At 54.7% G+C, this 21,350-nt stretch overlaps 2 protein-coding genes and 1 long non-coding RNA gene across 3 annotated transcripts; 1 reads left to right on the top strand and 2 right to left on the bottom strand.

Moving 5' to 3' along the window:
- Positions 1 to 86: 86 nt before the first annotated feature.
- On the top strand, positions 87 to 2,512 carry LOC119091528 (electron transfer flavoprotein-ubiquinone oxidoreductase, mitochondrial; the record flags this gene model as incomplete). Its single annotated transcript, XM_037214337.1, has 5 exons — positions 87 to 318; positions 641 to 823; positions 1,077 to 1,184; positions 1,318 to 1,431; positions 1,706 to 2,512. Coding segments are annotated over 5 exons (801 nt in total), but the record flags the coding sequence as incomplete, so codon positions are not given.
- Positions 2,513 to 2,582: 70 nt separating this feature from the next.
- On the bottom strand, positions 2,583 to 6,168 carry LOC119091684 (uncharacterized). Its single transcript, XR_005093427.1, has 4 exons — positions 6,031 to 6,168; positions 3,841 to 4,063; positions 3,501 to 3,574; positions 2,583 to 2,996 (listed from the first exon to the last, which is right to left on the bottom strand). It is a non-coding gene; the product is annotated as an uncharacterized LOC119091684 (long non-coding RNA).
- Positions 6,169 to 7,691: 1,523 nt separating this feature from the next.
- LOC119091683 (splicing factor 3A subunit 2-like) lies at positions 7,692 to 20,980 on the bottom strand (the record flags this gene model as incomplete). Its single annotated transcript, XM_037214500.1, is given in 6 exon segments — positions 7,692 to 7,832; positions 8,328 to 8,413; positions 8,416 to 8,454; positions 15,084 to 15,213; positions 15,507 to 15,813; positions 20,877 to 20,980. Coding segments are annotated over 5 exon segments (684 nt in total), but the record flags the coding sequence as incomplete, so codon positions are not given.
- Between the last annotated feature and the right edge of the window lie 370 nt (positions 20,981 to 21,350).

Genomic DNA, 21,350 nt, shown 5'->3' on the forward strand with positions numbered 1-21,350 from the left:
CACGGACACCGGTACCTCCTGTTCGCATCTCGCCGTGATCTGATGGCCTGATGCCCACACCGCTGGCCGTCTTAGCCCGCTGACATGGTGACGTGGCCTGTGCCGGCGGCAGGATCGGGTACGGCGCACGCGCCCTGAACGAGGGCGGCCTGCAAAGCGTACCGAAGCTGACGTTCCCCGGCGGCTGCCTGGTCGGCTGCAGCGCCGGCTTCATGAACGTGCCCAAGATCAAGGGCACGCACAACGCCATGAAGAGCGCCATGATCGCTGCGGAGAGCGTGTTCGACGCCATCCAGGCGGGCGACACGGAGACCGAAGGTGAGCCGACGGCGCCGCCGCAGGCGAGTTTGGGAGTAGATTGCGGATCGTGAATCGCAGGCGATATCGAACGGGCTTTGAGCGTGCAGTTTGCGTTGGCAGCGCACGCTCGCTCATGAAGACACCCGCTCACGGCCTGTGAGAAGGTGACCCGGGTCATCCACGCCTAACCTAACCTAACCTAACCTGTTGTCAATGGTTACTGAGGCCTGTTGTACCCTCCCCATTCCCGCACATGTCACGCAACTCTTCACCTGCAGTGGGTCACGCGGCGTCGCAGCGCCGTCCGCCCTCTGACCTGGCGCCACTGTGTGTGCGGCAGGTGTGAACCCGGTCAGTTACGAAGAGCGAATCCGCAGTTCACGGGTCTGGCAGGAGCTGGTGTCGGTCCGCAACGTCAGGCCCTCGTTCCACTCACCGCTCGGCCTGTACGGCGGCCTGGCGTACACTGGACTCTTCTACGTCCTCGGCCGCGGCAAGGAACCGTGGACGCTCAAACACCCCGGTAGGTGGCGCCTGTACGTGGATGGATGGGTGAGTGCCGGGCTGACACGGTATTTTCTGTTAATGAGGCGTATTGGCCAGCCGGCGGTGCGAGAATCACGGGCCGTGCGGCCAGAGCTATCGGTGCTGCCACCGGGAGGGCCCGGCCGGCGGCGCTCTGTCCGCAGCGCCGATCATCGGGCCGCGGAGGGTGTGGGCGGGTTCGGCCTCGCGCTGCGGCACCCCTCCGGCTGACTCCACCCTGGGCTGCGCAGGCGCCGACTACGCCTTGCTGAAGCCGGCGCAGGAGTGCCAGCAGATCGAGTACCCGAAGCCGGACGGCAAGCTCAGCTTCGATCTGCTCGGCTCGGTGGCTCTGACAGGTGAGGACAGCATGGCCGCCGTATTGGCCCACGCCTTCCCCCTCCCAGCTCTGGTCAAGGCGGTCGGGTTTTACCTGTGGCCCGTCCCGTAACGTGACACGACGTGACGTGACGCGACGCCGCCGGTCGCCAGGCACCAACCACGAGGGTGACCAGCCGCCGCACCTGACGCTGCGAGACGACGCGGTGCCGGTGAAGCAGAACCTGAGCGTGTTCGACGGCCCCGAGGGCCGCTTCTGCCCGGCAGGTGAGATCAGGGGTGAGCCGTCCCCGCGCTCCAGCGCCGGCCGGTCGACTCATGTAGCGTTGCCGTCCTTGTTTTGTCACATTTGATAGTGGTTTTGTGGGTGCCGTTACCCTATGAGCCCAGAACAGCACGGAAACAAAATCAGCCAATATCCCAGTCCTTCCCGTTCGGCCACAGAAATCGAATAGCGGTGCGCTTTGCGCGTGCAGCCGGCGTGCGGGCGTGGCCTGCTGCGCCACTCGCGCTGAGACCGGGCCGCCGTTCGCCTTCGCAGGCGTGTACGAGTACGTGCCGACCGAGGACGAGCAGGGCCAGCGGCTCCAGATCAACGCCCAGAACTGCATCCACTGCAAGACGTGCGACATCAAAGACCCCAGCCAGAACATCAACTGGGTGACGCCCGAGGGCGGCGGCGGCCCCTCCTACAACGGCATGTGAGCGGCCGTGGTCGCCGGCAGTGCGCGAGGATAGGGCGCGGCTCGGCGCCACCCCTCCACGGCTGGTCTCAAGACGTCCTCGTGTGACGAGGTCGACGGCAGGACCACCGGTCGGGGGCTGTTCGTCTGCGTGAGGAGCAGAGAGCCACCGAGATTTGCGCGTGGGTGCGCCCGCAACAGTTCAAAACGGCCCGAGTATCGCTCACCGTGGGCTGCGTTGTTTACAAGGGCCTGGTAATGGGGGGACCGATACGACCAGTTGTTGCAGATGAGTAACGTCTCCTGAAGATACGATTTCATTTGCTTTCCAATCCAGTATTGGCTTCCAGAGCGCAGGACCTCAGTTCAGTCAAACGATTCTCGTCACTCTGCCAGTCGTAGCGGCCCCAGTCCATAAGTGATACAGACACGTCCTCGGCGGTTTAACTGCTGGCCCAGCTGTGTCCCGGCCGCGCCATCTCTCTGCCCGGTACTTTGTCGTAGACTCGTGCCTGGGGTGGGTGTCCCGCGCGCGACCATCGCCGGTCGCCGTGGACCGACAAGGCGGTGCAATGCATGTTATGGGACGCTTGGTGGGTGCTTGGTCGTTAGTGGTCCTGTGATAACGAATGGTGTGTTACCAGACAAATATAATGAGACATGGTGCTGGAGCGTTCCGTTTTTTGCTGGGCGCGTTTCACTTCAGTCTAGCTTTTCAAAAGGAGAGTCTAGAGCACCTGAAATGTCGCTATCATCTTCCATAAAAATGAGCATGATAACAGGCGCCAAGGCGACGAAACAATCACGAGTGGTCACATGACTGTAGACGACTCGACGTCCGCTGGGCAACAGGTCTACAGTCAAAAGGGGCAGCATACAGTACATGTTCCTCACGTATTCATCTGTCACCTGGCTAATGAGCGCGGTCGACGCGACTCTCGCACACCTCCCATCCAAAGTCAGCGCACATGAAGCCGGACAGACGGCGGACTAGTTGAACCAGGTGGGCACACCGGGCCTGTCTTTGAAGCGTTCCTGGTCCTTCTTGTACGTATCCCTCGCAAGCTCGATCTCCTTCATCTGGTCCGACAGCTCCTTCTGCTTCTCCTCGGGCAGCAGATTCGGAAACTCAAATACCATGTCCTTTGGCTGAAAACAGCACATACGGTGTACAACCGCTAAGAAATCTGACAACTACCACCACCCCTGGGCTTATCTCAAACCACGCCAGCTTTCCAGCACATCTGTCCGAAGTGGCATGAAAACGTGGACAATACATGGGGAACACGCACAAAACACAATATGGAATGTCAATTAAAAGCAAAACTTCCCACAACAATATGCATATCTATACAGTGTGAGACACTTGTACACCAGATCTGTTCTGACCAGCCAAGCGCAAGCTCTGCATATGCAAAACACAGACATCACATTAATGTTTCACCTCTTGTGTGCAATGGTACCTCATAATGTGCTTTATTATGCAGTTTAACACATGCCATATTACATTCAGACCGATCATTAACACAATCATGAACAGCTTGAATTACTCCGATAGAAAATGACATTTTTTGCTTTGGTATAATCACCCTAGAACAGAACCAGGCTGACCAGCTGTCATCCAATGGATTGATGACTGCTGGTACTACTCACCAAGGTGACAAAGGCATATTTAATGTCATCATCCTTGACTATGTATCCCTTTCCCTCCAATTTGCGAAATTGACCTGGGGAAAACGATGCCAAATTAGAAACATCACAAACAACATTGGTGTTCCTGCATCACACAATTCACTTTAACACTGCATGAAGGAACCTGACATGCATAAATCAGCTGACAGCTATGATAAATTTCATGAATGGCAGAAGATAATGAAAGCATCTGACACCAAGTTTATAACAGTTTTCAGTGCTCCTTAACCATTGGTTCAATGCAGGAGTGCTAATGATGGGAAATCATCAGCCACTTAACTTCAGCTACCACTTTCCATACCTAGTCTGTTAGAGATGCTGACTTGGACCACAGGTACATTGTATATCTTCTCCAGGTATTGCTTGACATCAAGTTTGGTCATCTCAGGTGACACAATGAACTGAACAGCATTTGATGGGATTTTGTGCTTTGGACGTATCAACTTCATCCAGAAGTTTGGAAGGAATATCCGCAATTGCGGATTACCTCGCTGGTACAGTGGATACAGACGAGTAGACATTTTCTGAAAAGGACAAGGTCTTCCTGAACATACTTCTCAGCACATGTGACAGAAACTTCATGCTCATATGTATGCCTGCAGGAGGCTACCTTAACCCCATTGACAGCTGTAGCCTGAGGAAACTAAAGTCACATGGCCAATACTGTCACCAATACTGTATCATGTCCTGGGCACAGCAATACCAAGGAAGCATGGTCACAGCGACCAGCCTCTCTCACACACAGGGCACAGAACGCGGTCAAAGAACAGTTGCACCCATGGCTGAAATGGCTGCACACTGCTGTGGTACCTGAATGGGGTTTTGGTACTTATTGGACACATTGTTTGGTGGCAGTGACTAGCAACACATGCACAAGCGATCTCCCCACAGAGAGGCAGACGCAAAGTCGCGCAGGAAGCGGTGGCTGAGGCGGTATGGTGGGCAACCAGCTCAATAGCCATGACTTCTTGTGGCGCCTGTCTAGGGCAGACATGGGCAGACAGTTGAGTGTGCCGAGGCCGTGCTGCCAACCGGCGGCGGCCAAGTTCAGTGGTCATGCCCATGTCTGGTTTCCGCCACTGGGGCCGACCAGGTTCCCTGTCCAGGCAGCAAAAAACCTCTGTAGCTCGAGCAGTCTTCACCAACACCTTCATTGTGACTGGCCCTGAGGTGGCTGATGACTGAAGGTTTCTCCCAGAAACCTTCTTCCACTGCTCTTGTAGAAAACATGCCATGTCTGTGATATTTTAAATGCACAAGCAGTGCTGGCTGCAGCGATGACTGACGCAACTCAACTATCTGCTGATGAACAATGTCCTTGCAGTGCAGGCCAGTGCACCCAAAGTGCTGCTCAGTCACTCACAGCCACATCCTCCTGCAGAATTACCATCTCAAGCTGCACTGGCACCCCAAACAGTGTCAGTGCAACAGTGCTGGCTGTTCCATCTTAGTGTTTTTGTTCAAAGTGATCATGACAAAAGCACAAAGAGGTGCTGGTAATACTGTGACATCACCAGACAGGCGTGCAGCATGCAGCAGTGGCATGTGAAGCCTCCCCTGTGGTTTGCACACCAGCTGTCTCTTCAGATGGGACATCAAACATCCACACAAGCTGTTCAAGGTCTCCTTGAACCTGAACTGAGTGGCCAGGAGCTGTTCTGCACTGCACAGTGCCTTGATATCATTTTTCATTAAGTGTGCTTAACTTATTCTACATCTTGTGACACGCCTGCTCAAACAATGACATGATGAATAATCCGAGCAAGACCTTCCTATTCTTCAGGAAATGTAACCAATTACCAGGTAATAGATACACATTCTGTCTAAAATCATGTGCCAAGTGATGTGATAAAATGCAGAGTAGGTTCCACCCCTCCTAAAATTATGAGCACCAAATTTTCTTTTAAACTAGCAATACAATGTCATAATGTATGCTCTGCTTCTAAAATAAAATGCCTGTATGCATGGAAAAGGCATTTACAGGCAGGTAAACCATGAAAAATTGCCACACTTAATCAGCCACCTTTCCTATGCTAAGATGTCCTTCATAGGGTATACCCTTGAAAGGGCAACCAAAATGCTAGCCTTGAAGTCATGATGAGCACAATTTGGTGTGTCAGCATTGTGCAATCTGAGTTCAAACCCATCACATCATTGTTCTCTGATTGTTTGAATTGCTACATGTGCAAGGTATGATGATATATTTTTGTTGTCCTCTGATTATGAAGTGTTTTCTGCTCTAAGGAACACAATCCATGCACGGCATGCTTGCATAGCTTGTAAAGCAGCGTGAATCTTTTCATTTTTACACATATCCTGAAAATCCTATAAAGAAAAATTGTTTGAAAAGTTAGTGGAATGAAGCCTGGCTTAACTTCCACGCACACGCACGCGAGGTTCAGCGCAATGATGTCGCGGAGGCGTCCGGCGCCGCCGATACCGCCCTTTGGCACGCTGGCACCACTGAGGCCCCCCTCTCCTGAAAACCCACCTGTGGAGTTCCCAGCAGTGTTAAATTTGTGACCTCACGGTCATGCGAATTATAAGTGTTGCCCACTACGGCCTGCGTGAATATATTATTCAATGCTTTGACGCAACGTTCCCAGGCCCATCCCACATCCAAACAAAGTCCAAGGGAATACTTTTTCTCGTGCTATACTGTAATGGTCACTTTGGTCGCAAGCCTTTCAGCATAAACGGCGCATAAGAGACATTTATTGTACTTTTCTTCTTCCATAGTACACCCCGTGCGCGGACCGGGGGCGCTAGACTGCATGCCACGTCGCGATGCTCGGCGAATGCATAGATGCAGCCAAGTCAGGGGCATGGCTTTGTAAAACGAGTTTGAGCGGGGGGTTGAAGGAACTGGCGGTTAACGTGAAGCTACCTACCCACAAACCACGCCAACAAATGAGCTTGCCTCAGAATTTGGTTCTTTTTTTTTGGTTTCCCGACCATTATTGGGGCGCTAAGGAGCGCCTGTCTGGTTAGAGTCGGAAATTACAGGTTTATCCACGACTGAATACTGCGAACCAGTCCAGAATTAGCCTTCCGTTATCAGTGGTGTATCGTCCGTGAACCTTTCTGCGCTTCTAATGCGCAAAAAGGCCCACGAAAAGTCAAGAATCGGTCCACCGCCTGGACTTTACAAGAATGCACGGGAAGTTCACGATCGGTTCACCGTCTCGTTTCAAAGCCTGCTTTGTAGCATCCGTCCCCATGCCCATGTAAAATGCTTTGTCACGAAAATAATCCCAACGGGCAGAGAAAATCCGTGGACAAAACCAAAAACCCGGTAAATCGCGATCCGTAGTGTATTGATGACAATGGGTAGAGAAAGTAGTGCCGGCTGGTACACCGTCGCAGCACCGCATGGGCAGATCTTGGTGCTCCGAACACACCAAGGTCCGCCCTTCGTCATCGAGGACCACGAGAGGCTGTGGCGGCTGGCTGCTGGGCACCACGGGTCGGAGATGGCAGCAACGCACCCCCATCACGACTCGACAAGCCGTCACGACCTAGGCGGAGCCGGACGGGTTCGGCCGCCTGACAGCTACACCGCCACAGAATACACCAATCCCCACTACGGCGGCGGCGCTTGGAGGAGAAAAGAGCTTTAATCCGATCAAAGCTGAGGAATCACTGGCTGCGACGGACCCGGTGTCAGGCATCGCCAATGAGCGATATCCTCGAACCCGGCGGCGCCCACGGCCCGCACCGGCCGCGCGCCACCACGCGGCCACTACGTGATCTTGGGCGGCGGCGGCGGCGCCCCCGGCTCCGACAGCTTGGGCGGCGGCGGCGGCACCGGGTTCATGGGCGGCGGCGGCGCGGGCGGCAGGCCAGGCGGCGCCGGCGGCGGCGGCGGCGGCAGGCCCGGCGGCGCCGGGGGCCGCCCGCTCAGCATCGCTGCGTCTCTCCTCGGTCTGTGTCTGCGGCTCTGTGCCGTTTCCTTCTTTTGCCGTCTTTCCTTTCTTCTCCGTCCTTCAGATCCGTCCGTCCTTGCTTTCCACCCGTCTGCTTCTTCATCCTGGTCTGCGGCCCCGGCGGCCGGCCCATCGTCCGCCGGCGAACGGAGCGGCGGACGCGGAGGCATGATCGGCGGTCGCGGCGGCGGCGGCGGCGGCAGCACGTGCGGCCGCGGCGTGGCGGGATGGTGGGCGGCGGGCCCTCGGCCCGCACCGGCTTCGGCTCCATCTTGTAGGCGAACTGCAGGAAAAATTGCTTGGTGTCCTTGTTCCAGAGAGTCCAGAACTTCTCCTCCTCGCTTTTCTCCACCTCGCGGCTGGGAACCTGTCCAGACGGGATGAACTGATCAGGAAACGACCACACAACCCTGATACTCCTGCATTATGAGGCAGAACGCACGCAACGGACACAAAGCGACGATGCTCACTTGCATGCAAGGCCGCTTTTGGAATGATCATGAAGACATATGTCATATATTATGGAACATATTTTTATTTCACACTGCATCCATGTCCAGCTTCCCAGCTCAACAGATGCGCCTTTTTGCCATCCCTTACAACCACCGTCAAATTGTGTGAGTGTTACAGTGGACGGCAACGGCCGGGAACAAAACAATTCTCCTTTTCAATTCGAAGGACGGGTGCGTAGGCATGAATGCACAAGCCATTCAAGCACCGACTGTGAGACACGCGATCGTTCACATCGTACCACGACTAGAACCGGACGACAATCCCGACATACCCCCCCCCCCCCCCCCCCACACTCCGCCTCAGGCGAACCGCCGCAGGGTTGTTAGATTGTTGTTGATGTTAGACCCACCTTGAAGGCGATCGTCTCGTACGGCTCGGCGGCGAACAGCAGGTACTGCCACTTGCGGTCGGGCGGCTCGATCTTCTGCTCGTAGCCGACATGAAGCGGTGGCGGGGCACCACGCCGTCGGCTATCTCTGCGGCATGGCGGGACGCGCCGGTCAGCGGACCACCGCCGGTGACGCGTCGCGCCGCACCACACGGCCACTCAGGCGGACAGGTTCCCGGGACCGGGCACCGCCTCGCACGCACGGGACACGCCTCGGGACCGGCATGCCTCGGGACTGGGCACGCCTTGGGAGAGGACACGCCTCGGGGGACACGCCTCGGACCGGCACGCCTCGGGGGACACGCCTCGGGACTGGGCCGCTCAGGACTGGCACGGCTCGGGACACTTGACGAGGCAAGTCACCAACCGCCCATCTTAAAGGAATAAGATTAATTTGGAATGCGCTGAAAGTGAGCAACAAACCAGTCAACTTCAAAGCCAGTTGATGGTGGATATGTTTAAGAAGCCGCTCGGTGGACGGCATCCAGCGCCTGCTACCACAGTGCACATCGACAGTACTAAATCACAACAACACGGTATGTGAAGAGTGATACGTGGTCATCAGCTTAATTGCTTCTTCACGCGCTTATGGCTCCGGCATTCAATGAATTTGGGTCGTCCAAAGCACCGAGTGAATCGACAGTGGTAGATCAGAAGGATACGAAATGCGCAGCATATGCGCTTCAATACTCCAATCTTTCCCAAGCTTCAGTGGTTGCTACTCAACAAATCCATCACGCGGGGCATTGTGCCTACTTCTACGTCATCCAGGGGCACGGGAAAATACTGCTCTAGAGGTGGTGGGGTGGAGGGGGGGGGGGGCGTACCCCTAGTTGCGCTTGTGATGTTATCTCTTGTTTCTACATCGCGCCAATACTTGCGCTCTTGCGACCGGGACGACCAGCGACAACCCGCGACGCGCCGCGGACCGTGTTTTGCGTCGCTGAATGCCCAAACAGCATCGCATTTCTAGCGCACCAGCGAAGCGCCCCACTGTGTGGTTGGTGCGCGGGCAGGGGGTCTCGCGCGCACCATAATAGCTCCGCCTGACCGGTTTTTACGCGCCGCTTTCGTCCGTGCTCTCGGCGTAACTACCGGTGCACGGGGCTGGCCCGCACCTCTGACGGCGGCCGGGGTCAGCTCTGCAGATCGAAAGTCCATTGAACAAAGCGCGGGAGCGGCACGATGAGGCAGCCACGCCCCCGGCCCGGCCACACCGGCACACAATCGGCAGCACTCTCAGTGCAGCAGAGGCCGCGGCATGGCGGTGCACATCAGTGGTCCGTATACGAGTGCAACAAGTTGAGTAGTTTCCGACGCAAAAATGGCCAAATGTCCGGCCTCCTGCTGCCGGACCGAGTCTTGACGACAGGTAACCATCGTGACTTCTAGAATTCGCCACAGCAAAATCAACATCCATTCTAACACATGAGGAACACGTGAATATTCTGCCCGCTGCTGAAGACCACGCCAACTGACAGTTCTACCGGCCATAAATCCAAACAGCCATCAACCGGCTACGACCTGCTCCAGCGGGCTACAGGTGTCCTCTCTTTTACGAAACCACCGCTGGGCGCGAGAGCTATCCAGGCTCCGAGCGGCCGGCCTGCAGCGGCGGTGTCCATCTCCCGCCGCGCGGTGACGCAACAGCGGCGGACGAGCGGCGAGGCCGTCCGGCACGCCGCGTGAGGCGGCCGGACGCGCCGGGGTCAGACGGCCAGCGGCGCACGCCGCGCCGCTCCACCCTCCCTCGCAACCCCCACCAGGACCCTGTCACGCCTCTCACCACCCCCCCCCCCCCCCCCTTTCACACCACCGCCCTCAGACGCCGCGACGATGGCGGCGCCGCTGCATGCATGCATGCATCCTGGTAGCGCACAAGCAGCGACCGCTGCCGAGCGGGAGCTGAAAAAGCCGGTCATGCCGACAACCGATACAAGCGGAACACTGCCGTGCGGGACAACTACTGGAACACTATTAACATGCTGACGTCACTATAATGCGTGACCACCGCCGGGGACGAGTTTCAAAAGTCGATCATACTGGCAAACCGGTAGCATTCTGGTGCCACTGCACTGCATCACCGCGCGTGTCACTCGGACTGGAATACCAATTCTTTCCACATTAGTGCGTTAATGCCACTGCACTTTTGCACGCGCAACAATCAGTTGCAAAAATCATTACTTGCTTTTTCATGGAGTTGGATTGACGCGACTTTGGGTGGTCGCCAGCTGATGCCAACCATACCAAAATATAGGTGCAAGTATAATACATATCCTCAATTCAATCGTGCCTCTTTTACGGCAATTGACGTAACTTGAACTTATAGAGCAATGCCCGACCGAACCACAAAACACTCAACAACACGGTTCATGTGCAGAGACACAACTGAGCACAACTCGGAGATCACATCCAGTTTCTGCATCCTGCAACCGGCCATAATCCCCGGCCCTGCCTGCCAGCTCTCGCAATGCGCCGTGCGCCGGGTCCGCCGGCCCGGGGAACGCACCGAGCGGCCCGCATCACACACCGACCGACCAAGCAACGGACCGGCCGGGCCGGACTCGGGCCGCCGCCGGTTTTGCACGGGCCGCTTGGAAAGCGGCGGCGGCGGCGGCTGACGGACCAGCGCTCATCCCGGCCGGTCGGGGCCGGTTTGAACCGGTCGGCGGCGGCGGCGGCGGCCGCCGCACGCCGCGCGTCCCAGTACCCCGGCGCTGCAGCGATGGAGCGGAGCGTGCGCCAGCGGCGCGGCGATGACGACCAGCCGGCCACGCTGCACGTGCCCGACGCCGGCAAGCAGCCGAGCGACGAGTGGCTGTCGCGGCGCGGCCGCAACATGGTGCTCGTCATCCTGCTCTACGTGGTCGTGTGCACGGGCGTGTTCGTGTGGTTCCAGGTGGGCCGGCAGCCGCCCAAGATGCTGGTCATCTCGGTGAGCGCGCTGCGCCACGACTACCTGTCCAAGGTGCCGTCGCGGGACGCGCCCTTCTTCACGCACTTCCTGCGCTACGGCTCGCGCGCCGAGTGGCTCAACCCGACGTTCCCGTCGGGCGGCGTGGCGACGCAAACGTCCATCTTCACAGGCCTCTACCCGGAAAAGCACGGCGTGCTGGGCGAGCACTTTATGGACCGCGACTCCGGCGAGCTGAGCGTGGACGGGCCGGCCGGACACTCGGCCGACGACCCGATCTGGTGGGGTGGCGTCAGACCACTCTGGAACTCGGCCGTCAAGCAGTGGCGCCGCGCGGCCGTCTTCAACGTGCACGGCGGCTGCGTGCAGTTCGACGGCTACTCGCCGAACTCCTGCCAGGCGCCGACCGGCGGCGACGACAACTTCAGCGAGAACCTGTCGAACGCGCTCGATCTGCTCCTGGGCGACGAGCACAACTACAACCTGGCCATCGTGCACACGGAAGTGCTGAAGGCGTCGGCCCAGCAGTACGGCGCCGAGTCGCGGCGCGTGCTGGACGAGCTGCTGACGCTGGACGCGCGGCTGCAGCAGATGGACCGCACACTGTCGAGCGCCAGCTTGCGTGACAGATCAACATCGGTCATCGTGTCGGACGGCGGCCTTAACCGACACCGAGACCATGGAGGTGGTAAACATCGACCGCTTCTTGCCGCACGAGGCTAGCGTCCACATCACCCGGCACGGCGCCGTCTGCTACGTCTACACGGACGAGGCACACCGCGACCTCGTCTACGGCGTGATCAGCAACCTGGCCGGGCACGCGTGCCTACCCACCGCGACCAGATCCCCGAGCGCTACCGGTGGCGCATCCGAGCCGCGTGCCCGACGTACTATTGGTGGCCGAGCCGGGCACGTTCATCGAGAACACGGCGCCTATGGCGACAGGCGCGGCCGGCGGCTCGACGACACGGAGCAGGCGGTGCCTGAGATGCGGGGCGTGCTTGCTGGCGCGCGGCCCGAGTTTCCCGGCACGGCGTGGTGGTGCAGCCGGTGCAAGCCGTCGACGTGTACCCCTTGCTGACGGCGCTGCTGGATGTCACCTCCGAGCTACACAGCGGCAGTCTGTCGCGTACCACCGACATGGTCAACTGGGTGACGCAGCGACCTACTGGGTGACGACGGCGGCCCTAGTGGTGACGCGGCGGCCTTGTGGTGACGCGGCGACCTACTGGTGACGCGGCGGCCTACTGGTGACGCGGCGGACAGCTGGTCATGCCCGACCGATCAGGTCAGCTGGCGGCGCCGGCTGATCCAGCTGAGGGCCAAGCGGCCTGATGGGGTTAGCCGGTTCGCTCGGGTCAGCTGGCCCGGTCGGATCAGTGCACCGGCCTGACCGGCCAGACGGTGCGGCCCGGCCGGTCGGCTGGCCCCCTCGGACTCGTGCGCCGGTCACGTCCGGTCGCTGGCGCTCGGGCCCCGTCTGGCCGGCTGACGCCGCCGGCCCCGTCTGGCGGACACGCGGCGCCGCCCACGAGGGCCCGCCGGTCGCTCCGGCCGGGCCGGCCAGACGGCGCGGCCCGGCCGGTCAGCCGGAGCGGCTCGGGGCAGCCCCGCCGGCGACACGGCGGAGTGGCGCGGCGCTGGGCCCGGGACCCGCGGCGGGCCCTGGCCCCAGCGCCGGCTCAGAGCGGAACACCGGCCGCCCCATGCCCACACAGCGCCCCGCTCCGGCGCCAACCAGTTGGCGGCTTACGTGTGCCGAACAAATGTCACCAGCGGTTTGGCTGGCGTGATTCGGGTGAACTGTGCAGGAGTGGAAGCGTGGGTACAGCTGAGTGTTCGTCATGTCTTCGATGGCAGTCGTTTTGCAAATACAGCGTTCCAGCTGATAACGGAATTTTTTAACGGACAGTTTGCACGACAAATCCACCACGAACCAAATTCATGAAGTCTCTCTCTAATCCGCATGACATTTGGTTGTGGAGACCTCCCGCTACGCGATTCACGGAGCGTTACGTTCGTTGGAGAATACACCCTCGGATCGGATTCCACTTCGCACACGCTGAAACACGTACGTGACGTCTCCCGATCGCAAGAGGTCCTACAATTACTGAGTGAATCGTCCGACACATCTCCTGTGCGCCGCATTTGCCGGGGAAGCGACAGCGCGTGAATATCACACTTCACGGCTGAAGTGCAGATCCACTCAGTTCAGCAGTGGCTCCAGAAGCGGGACCGCCGGCTGACGGTCGACACAGGCTCTGCCGTCGGATTCATGCGGACCTTTTTATCGGGCATTTTTATCGGGCATTTTTATCGGGCAAACATCGGCCAGTTTCGGGTGACGTGACGCTAGGCTTTAACGGATCTGGAGAAACACCTCAAGGTCACACAATGCGAATCTTCCAGTTACTTTCAAAAACCTGTTCAGCGTTTCCTTTAGGTCTAATGGTATCTTATGTACTTCTCTGAGCTCCAAACTAACCACAAACAATGAACACGGCTATATCACAGCATGCTTAAGAGGCCACTGTCCTCAGTCCCGAAGGAGCATACAGTTCAACTGGCGACACGGCCATCCAACTGGTGAGCCGCCGCCAGCCGACCCGCACCAGACGGGTTCCGAAAACGACAAAACTCGGCCCCGCCCTGCGTCTGAGGTCGGCGAGCTGCCCCACCGTACCCCCGCTCCGCTCCCACCGTACTACACCTGTCCCACTGTACCCCGCTCCGCTCCACCGTACTGCAACCGTCCTACCGCACCCCGCCCCGCTCCACCGTACTACACCTGTCTCACTGTACCTCGCTCCGCTCCACCGTACTGCAACCGTCCTACCGCACCCCGCTCCGCTCCACCATACTACACCTGTCCCACCGTACCCCGCTCCGCTCCACCGAACTGCACCTATCCCACCGTACCCCGCCCCGCTCCACCGTACTACACCTGTCCCACCGTACCCCGCTCCGCTCCACCGAACTGCACCTATCCCACCGTACCCCGCTCCGCTCCACCGTACAGCACCCGTCCCACCGCACCCCGCTCCGTTAACAGGGCGACCACCCACTGCACGCTGTTAAGCCATCTCATGTGATGCGGTGATGCGCATCGAGTTCTCATGACTTCAGCCTCGCTGAAATTTGCCGCACCGGGAGCTGACCACAAAGCCGAATCATTCCGTCGTGGCTTCCGGGCCGCAAACCCACAAGGTCGTTACACGGCGGGCATGTGTCCAGTTTTCTTTGCCATAGGAAAACGCGACAACGACGTCGCTCTCCTTTATATGGAACGTCAGGGGCTATAATAACCACATCAGCGTTCATGGACAGGGCGTAACCGAGGTTCGGACACGGGCCCCACGTTGGAGCCGAGAGCGCATACCACTCAGCCATTACCCCTGGCCTACTGGGGCGGCCCAGGAATAAGACAGGCATCACGATAGCGAATTTGTTTAATGATAGGCAGCCATGGATATAACAGGGCCCGTGATTCCCGCGTCTATCTGTACCTAATCGGTGCGGCATGGGTAGCTTCTCGCAACACTGATGCATAATATGGTGAGACAAAAATGTGTTGCGATAGATGAATCAAATTCACTAAATAATGAAGATTGAAAGACCTGGCTCGCCACAAGTCCACCTGTGGATTACCATGCTGACAGCGCCGCCATCCAGCACGTGCTCTGACCCTCCACCGCAGCAATGGCGCTGCCCCGTTCTGCCGCCGGTCGCAGCCACGGTGCGAACGTCAGCGACAGAGGGCAGCACCGGCGCCCGGTGAGCCGACTGGCCGCGCTCGGACTGACCTGGGTAGTCCACCTGGAACAGCAGGCTCTGCTGGCCGCTGTCGGGCGCGCGCTGCTTGTTGACGCGGTAGCCGGGACGACCAATCTTGACGAACTTCTTAATGTCCACCCGCGCCTTCTCCGGAGCCGGCTGGGGGAGGACGGGCTGTCAGTCCTGCCAGCGCGGCGGGGTACCGGGGCCCGCCCGTCGGTCCATGGCGCCGCATCCGACGGATCGAACGGAGCGGCGCCCCCGCGCAGCCGGCGCACACGGCAGATTCGGCACACCGACTGCCACACGCGACTGGCACGTACTGACCCCGAATCTGACTGCCATTCTGAGACAGCACCCTAAAGCTTACTCTCCTCATCCTCGCACCCCCCCCCCCCCCCCCTCCCACCGCCCGTCGAGGGCCGGCCGCGTTCCGGCGGTCTCGTGCCCACCTGCTGCGGCGCCTCGCGCGCCTCCTTGGCGGCGCGGCGCGCCAGGTTGGCCTGGTGCTTCTTGCCCTGCGTGTGTGCCAGGTACGAGCCCTCGTTGTTGTGCAGTGTCAGGCACAGCTTGCACTCATACGAGCCCAGGTGGTTGCGCATGAAGTAGGGGTCCTTCTGCAGGTCGATGGTCTCGAGCGCGAGCTGGCGCAGCCGCTCGCGCCGGTCACGGTTCGACTCAGACCAGGAGGCCTGGCCGCCGCCACCCGTCTTGCCGCCAGCGCGGTGCTGGAAGTCCATTCTGGTGCTGGAGTGTTACCTGCAGAGTCAGCACAAAGGTTAGATGCTGATGGGTTAGTTCGCCATGTGATCTGAGCTTAAACTAGGAAGCAACAAAATTAGTGGTCACTATTGCATAACACACATACTATATGTGAATATATATACATACATATATATATATATATATATATATATATATATATATATATATATATATATACACGAACATGCAGAATAACTAGCACCTGTGCCGCGATCTAGTTTTACAAGAGATCAGATATGGAAATGTGGATAACACGGTGTATGAATGTTGCCTGGAATGGTCTTTGAAAAATACCGAGAAATGAGAAACGAGAAGCAGAGTGGCGCCGGTGTGCAAATTAGCAAAGCTCTCACCTCCTACGACCTAAGGAGACCAACTTAAAATTGAACATGATTTAACCTACCATTAACCATGAACCGCATTAATTGCCAACGATGCAACGAACGGAGACAAACAACCGCACACCCAATCGCCTACCACTGACGGCCACCTACTTCCACTCCACCACGGTGCCGTGGCGATGCAAATGGGAGAATCACTCACAATTCAGCGTCGAAAACGTCTCAGCTATTCAGTAACTCAAGCCCACCTCCCAAGCGACCAGGCTGGAGGATGTACACCGCAAAACTATCCAATTTGTTTGAAAGATTCGTCCCCCCGTGACTGATTTGCTAAGAGCTTAAGTTTTCAGCTCGCGCTCAAGCCTTGAACAGGTTTGGGAGCTCAACGAGGGAAGCCGTGTAGAGACGAGCATCAAGGTTATAAAGGGCTTATTTGTGCTTGCCTATAACTGCCCGTGGTCGGATTCCTGACCACTTGTTGGCATCCCGAGTACAAAAAGATAAAGACGGCTCGGCAATTAAAGGATGTAAGTCTGCCATATAAGGGTCAGAAATTCGGGAAAAAACGAGAAACGTTGATAGTAATACCTAAAAACTGTTCGAATGACTGCGGCAAGAACACCAGAAGGCTAAAGAAACACGAGCCAATTAATTTAACCCGACAAATTAATGACAAGCATTGATGAGGATAAAATCACCAAGAAGTTGAAATACAACTCATCATTTTTCGCAATGTTGTTGGTTAAAGCGCACCGAAAACCATTAATGTGTTGTTTTACCCACCGGAGTCAGCGGACTGACTGACTCTGATCTCCTTTGGCCGACATGGTACTTTTCAGTTGTGCTTGCGCTATATTGGTAAATCGGTCGAGAGTGCTGTCTGTCTCTATTGCTCGGCTGAGACGTTCGGGGCCTCGTGTGGTGTCCAGTAGCTGGAATGTGGGGGCACGACGGTTTTGCCGCGCTTTTGCCGTTTTTTAAGCCAGGTAGCTGCGGCACCACGACGTAGAGTGTGAATAGCGTGATCGAGGTGGCACGTGAGAAAGTGGCCGTCTGTCGCACATTCTTTGGCATTTTTTTGTGCCATTTAAACCCTGCTCAGCGCCAAACTTATGTTACGAAATTACGTCATTCAGTAAGCGACTTGTTGGTTTCTTTAAGAGAATCGGATAAAGTGCTTATTATTTATTTACATTGGGCAGGTGACAGCGGCCGCGATAACGGTCAAATGACGTCAGAGAGCAGGACGGACCGTGCCGAGCACTGCCGCATGTTAAGCTTTCGCCACCAAATTCCGTCGTTCCCCTGGAATTGTGCGACCGGCTGGTAGGGGTCGCGGCTCGCTCAACAAGTGCTGATAAGCGTGAGATCTGATCCCAGAAATCCATACATACAAAGGGTCCAGATTAAATCTAAAAAGTACAGTAGTAGTTGAGAAAAGACTTGCCTAAATCCATGGTATGGTAAACTTTTTTTCAAATATTGCCCACTCATCCATATATGTACACATGTTTCATGTTATCGAGTTTGGGGCTGTGCTGTTTCAGTATACCATGTTCAATGCTGATGTTTTCTTTCATTTGAGGCGCTTTTACATGAATTGATGTATATAAAATGTGACCCTTCTGTTCAGTACCACTCATCATACTGCTATCTCCAATCATGCGGTAGATAAGAGCGTAATGACTTGCAGCACCTCAAAATATTGTACCCCAATTTAAAAAGCTGTACTCTGCTACCAGCATTTTTTTGGATTTCCACCCTGTAACATACTTATCTTAGCTGGTAGCTAACCAAAATATGAATGAAAATATTATCTCTTATATCTCTCCATGGTAAATAACCATGTGACATACTCTGTCACAATTTTATCCTTACATACTATATTTCAACACATCCTGTAATCAGTACTGCAAGTGACATTAATACATTTGTATAACCATGCATTGACCATTGTGTGAGCCCCAACCACACCATGTGATACCCTAAATTCCAGATGACTTGCATAATTTCAGGACTTTGTGAAAAGCCTTAATGTGCTGCAATTCTCCACACTGTCAGCTCCACCCACTGTTGATCCCACATGTCACCTGACTTTTAACCTTAAGTAGGGTCAATGATACCAGAAGCCATAGTTATGGGCGCTGCATGACCTTTAGCAGTCGATGCACCCTAAAACCCCAAATCATCATCATCATCATGACACCAGAAGCCATCCAGACTAGACAAATAGCAATAACAAAAGTGACTCAAACCCACCCCACCACTGGCTGGTAAATCAGCACTTGATCCTGTTATATAGGTAGCTTGCATTGCAAATGCAATAGAATCCTTTGGAATCTGCAGGACAACTTTTATTTTATAACTTTCATCTCCAGCAGCTTTTTGAGAGCCCGGAAAGTCCAGCTTAAGGTGGTGTACACTTTCAATGTACAATGGCAACCAATTTGCATTCGGTGTCTGAAACTTGGTTGTTTCTTGGTGTTTTTAGCCCCAAGACATTTTGTTCTCCACAGATATACCCTGGAAGGAATATAAAAATTGTTCTCTGCAAGTTACATCAGATGGCGGCAAGCTATTCCTGAAACTTCGACGGCATCATGTGCCACACTCACATGACTAAACAAGGGATACTGCTTGCGGATTTCAGCCAAATCCTTTCATCATATCACACACAATATTTCCTTTCAATGCAATCAGTGACCACGTCTGTCGCTCCTCACCGGTGCACATTTAATAACCCACCTAACGTCCACCAATGACACCCCGTGCTCAGGCTCCAGGCCCGGAGCCCACACTCAAAACAACAACAGTCTCTCTTGACAGGCCAGGGAGAAGTGAGGGAACAGAAAACATCTTGTATATGCCACAATTCAATGTTTCTGGATTGCACGTGGAAATCATTGTAACACAATACAAATTGATACAAAAGTAGATATCACACCAACATATATCCCTAAATATAACATGAACTGATCACATATTGGTTGCAAGATTATTTTCAATCCATTTTTAAATAGCATTGGCATTAAACTTGCATTTGAAGCTATTAACAATGGAGATTGTATAGATGGCACAACAGTGATGTCAAACACTGTCCGGTCAAGCACCATCCCAAGCGGTTGCTTGGGTGCACAGAAATCCATGACTTCCAGAGTCTCCAGCTCTTAGAAAGGAGTTGGCATTGGAGAAAACGCATGTTTGACATCAAGAAATCTGAGCTGAGCACAGGATGAAAAAGCCATTAAAGAGGCATTACAGAGAAACATGATTTTTTTTCTATCAATCTACTGAGCATCCCCACAAAACTTTGATCTGAGTATAATGCTACGAAAGTTTCCTGTTCTCAATTGAGAAGAGCTTTTGGTTTTGCATTTACATCATTATCTACATTTTAGAGAACTAACTTTTATTTGAGCTGGGTTTTGCCAATGAGTAATTTTTACAAAATTATTAAGGTCCTAAAAACCAATATCAAAACTCATTGATACCTTACAGCAGCTCTGTTGTTGAAAAATGCTACTCCTGTGCAACATTTAAGTGGCCTTCCAGCATTTTTTGGAGGAGCTGCATGCAGAGCCATATTGGGCATGATAGTGCAATTGGTTGATAACATTGATAACAGCAATACATAAATTTAGGTTAGTGTCATACACTGAGAAAAGTGTTGTATCAGATACCAATCAGTCAGCAGATATGGCCATGCTTCTCATATACAGATGGCTTTCTCTATAAGGAAATAATTCCTTGGCTCCTGCTGCATCAAACTCTGAGCCTGATCCTGCAGCAGCCTGACATCCCAGATGGTACAGCTTTGTACATAACTCTGTGGAGCAGATGAGCAGAGAACTCTTCAAGCCCACATAAATGGCTCAAACCATGCTCTCCCTGATTTTGACTAAATGCCTTCTCAAAGTTGGGAGAATGGCTATCAACCCACCCAGCCAAATAGGAAATTAATCTCTACACCCCCATGGTTCAAAATTAGGCATGCCTCAGTCAGCTAAAGGCCAGGTAGATGTCATATTGCCCCAGAATCTGTTCCTTAGATGAGCCAGATAGCACCCTGGCTAGAACCTAGCTGCATTATTAGGTCCCAGGTACCCTTTCTATATTCTTGAAGCTTGCATGACATTTCAATCATAAAGTTGCAATGATGTGGTCTGGGGAATTATTACACAGGCACAACATTTGAAGCATTCATTTCTATCAACCTTAATTGATACTCACATCTATACAATAGAAGTGTCAATGTCAACTTTCCACCAGCTCCATAGCTTTGAAAAATACAGGCGTGAGCATAGACCGTGAAAGGAAGCAGTTACTCAGGAAGCTAGAAAAATAAAAATTTCAAGCACCAATATCCACCCAGACCAGAAAAAGCATGGCATCTAGAATATTTTATTTTCAATACAAGTTGTCATTTTAAAGTTTTTGTTCTCTACCCTAAGAGCGAAAAGCAAAGTTCAGGTACTGTATGCATGCCTTCCAAAATGTGAGATTTTTAGTAAAAGAAGTATAGAGGACCTGGACAAAAGTGCATGGATGAAAGATCGCTTCGAAAAATGGATTGCGAGGTCACTGATGAGCCACGCTCGACGTGAGACAATTACAACGCCACCAGCTCACATTCTGGTCCCCAACCAACGAGCAGTGCCATAACTGGAAGCATGCAAATGGTGGGATTTATATAATTCCGTTGTTTTCTTCACCTACCTGTACGAATAAGCAATGTTTGCTTATACCAGAGCGAACCTACCCTACGGACCGCGTACCGGACTAGCCGGGAACCGCCAAACGCGGCACGAACGTTTACGCGTTGTTTTTCGTCGCCGGATGATCGCAGGGAGCTGATAATCTACTGCCGTTTTTTCGCCGAGCACCGGGCCAATCAGAGACGCACCCTTACACAGCACCTGAAAACCGATAATTTTGATGAAAATTCACACTTCAAATTTAAGTCGATCACTTGACCTACGTATATTTTTGAATTTACGTTCTAGGTCAGGAGAGAGAGAGAGAGAGAGAGAGAGAGAGAAGAGGAGAGAGAGAGATAGGAGAGAAGAGAGAGAGCGAGAGAGAGAGAGAGAGAGAGAGAGAGGAGAGAGAAGAGAGTAGAGAGAGAGAGAGAGAGAGAGAGAGGAGAGAGAGAGAGAGAGAGAGGGCCACGGACGAGCAATGAAATAATCC

This window comes from Pollicipes pollicipes, unplaced genomic scaffold (genome assembly GCF_011947565.3).
Source record: "Pollicipes pollicipes isolate AB1234 unplaced genomic scaffold, Ppol_2.1 Scaffold_3447;HRSCAF=4054_pilon_pilon_pilon, whole genome shotgun sequence".
Classification (NCBI taxonomy): Eukaryota; Metazoa; Arthropoda; class Thecostraca; order Pollicipedomorpha; family Pollicipedidae; genus Pollicipes; species Pollicipes pollicipes.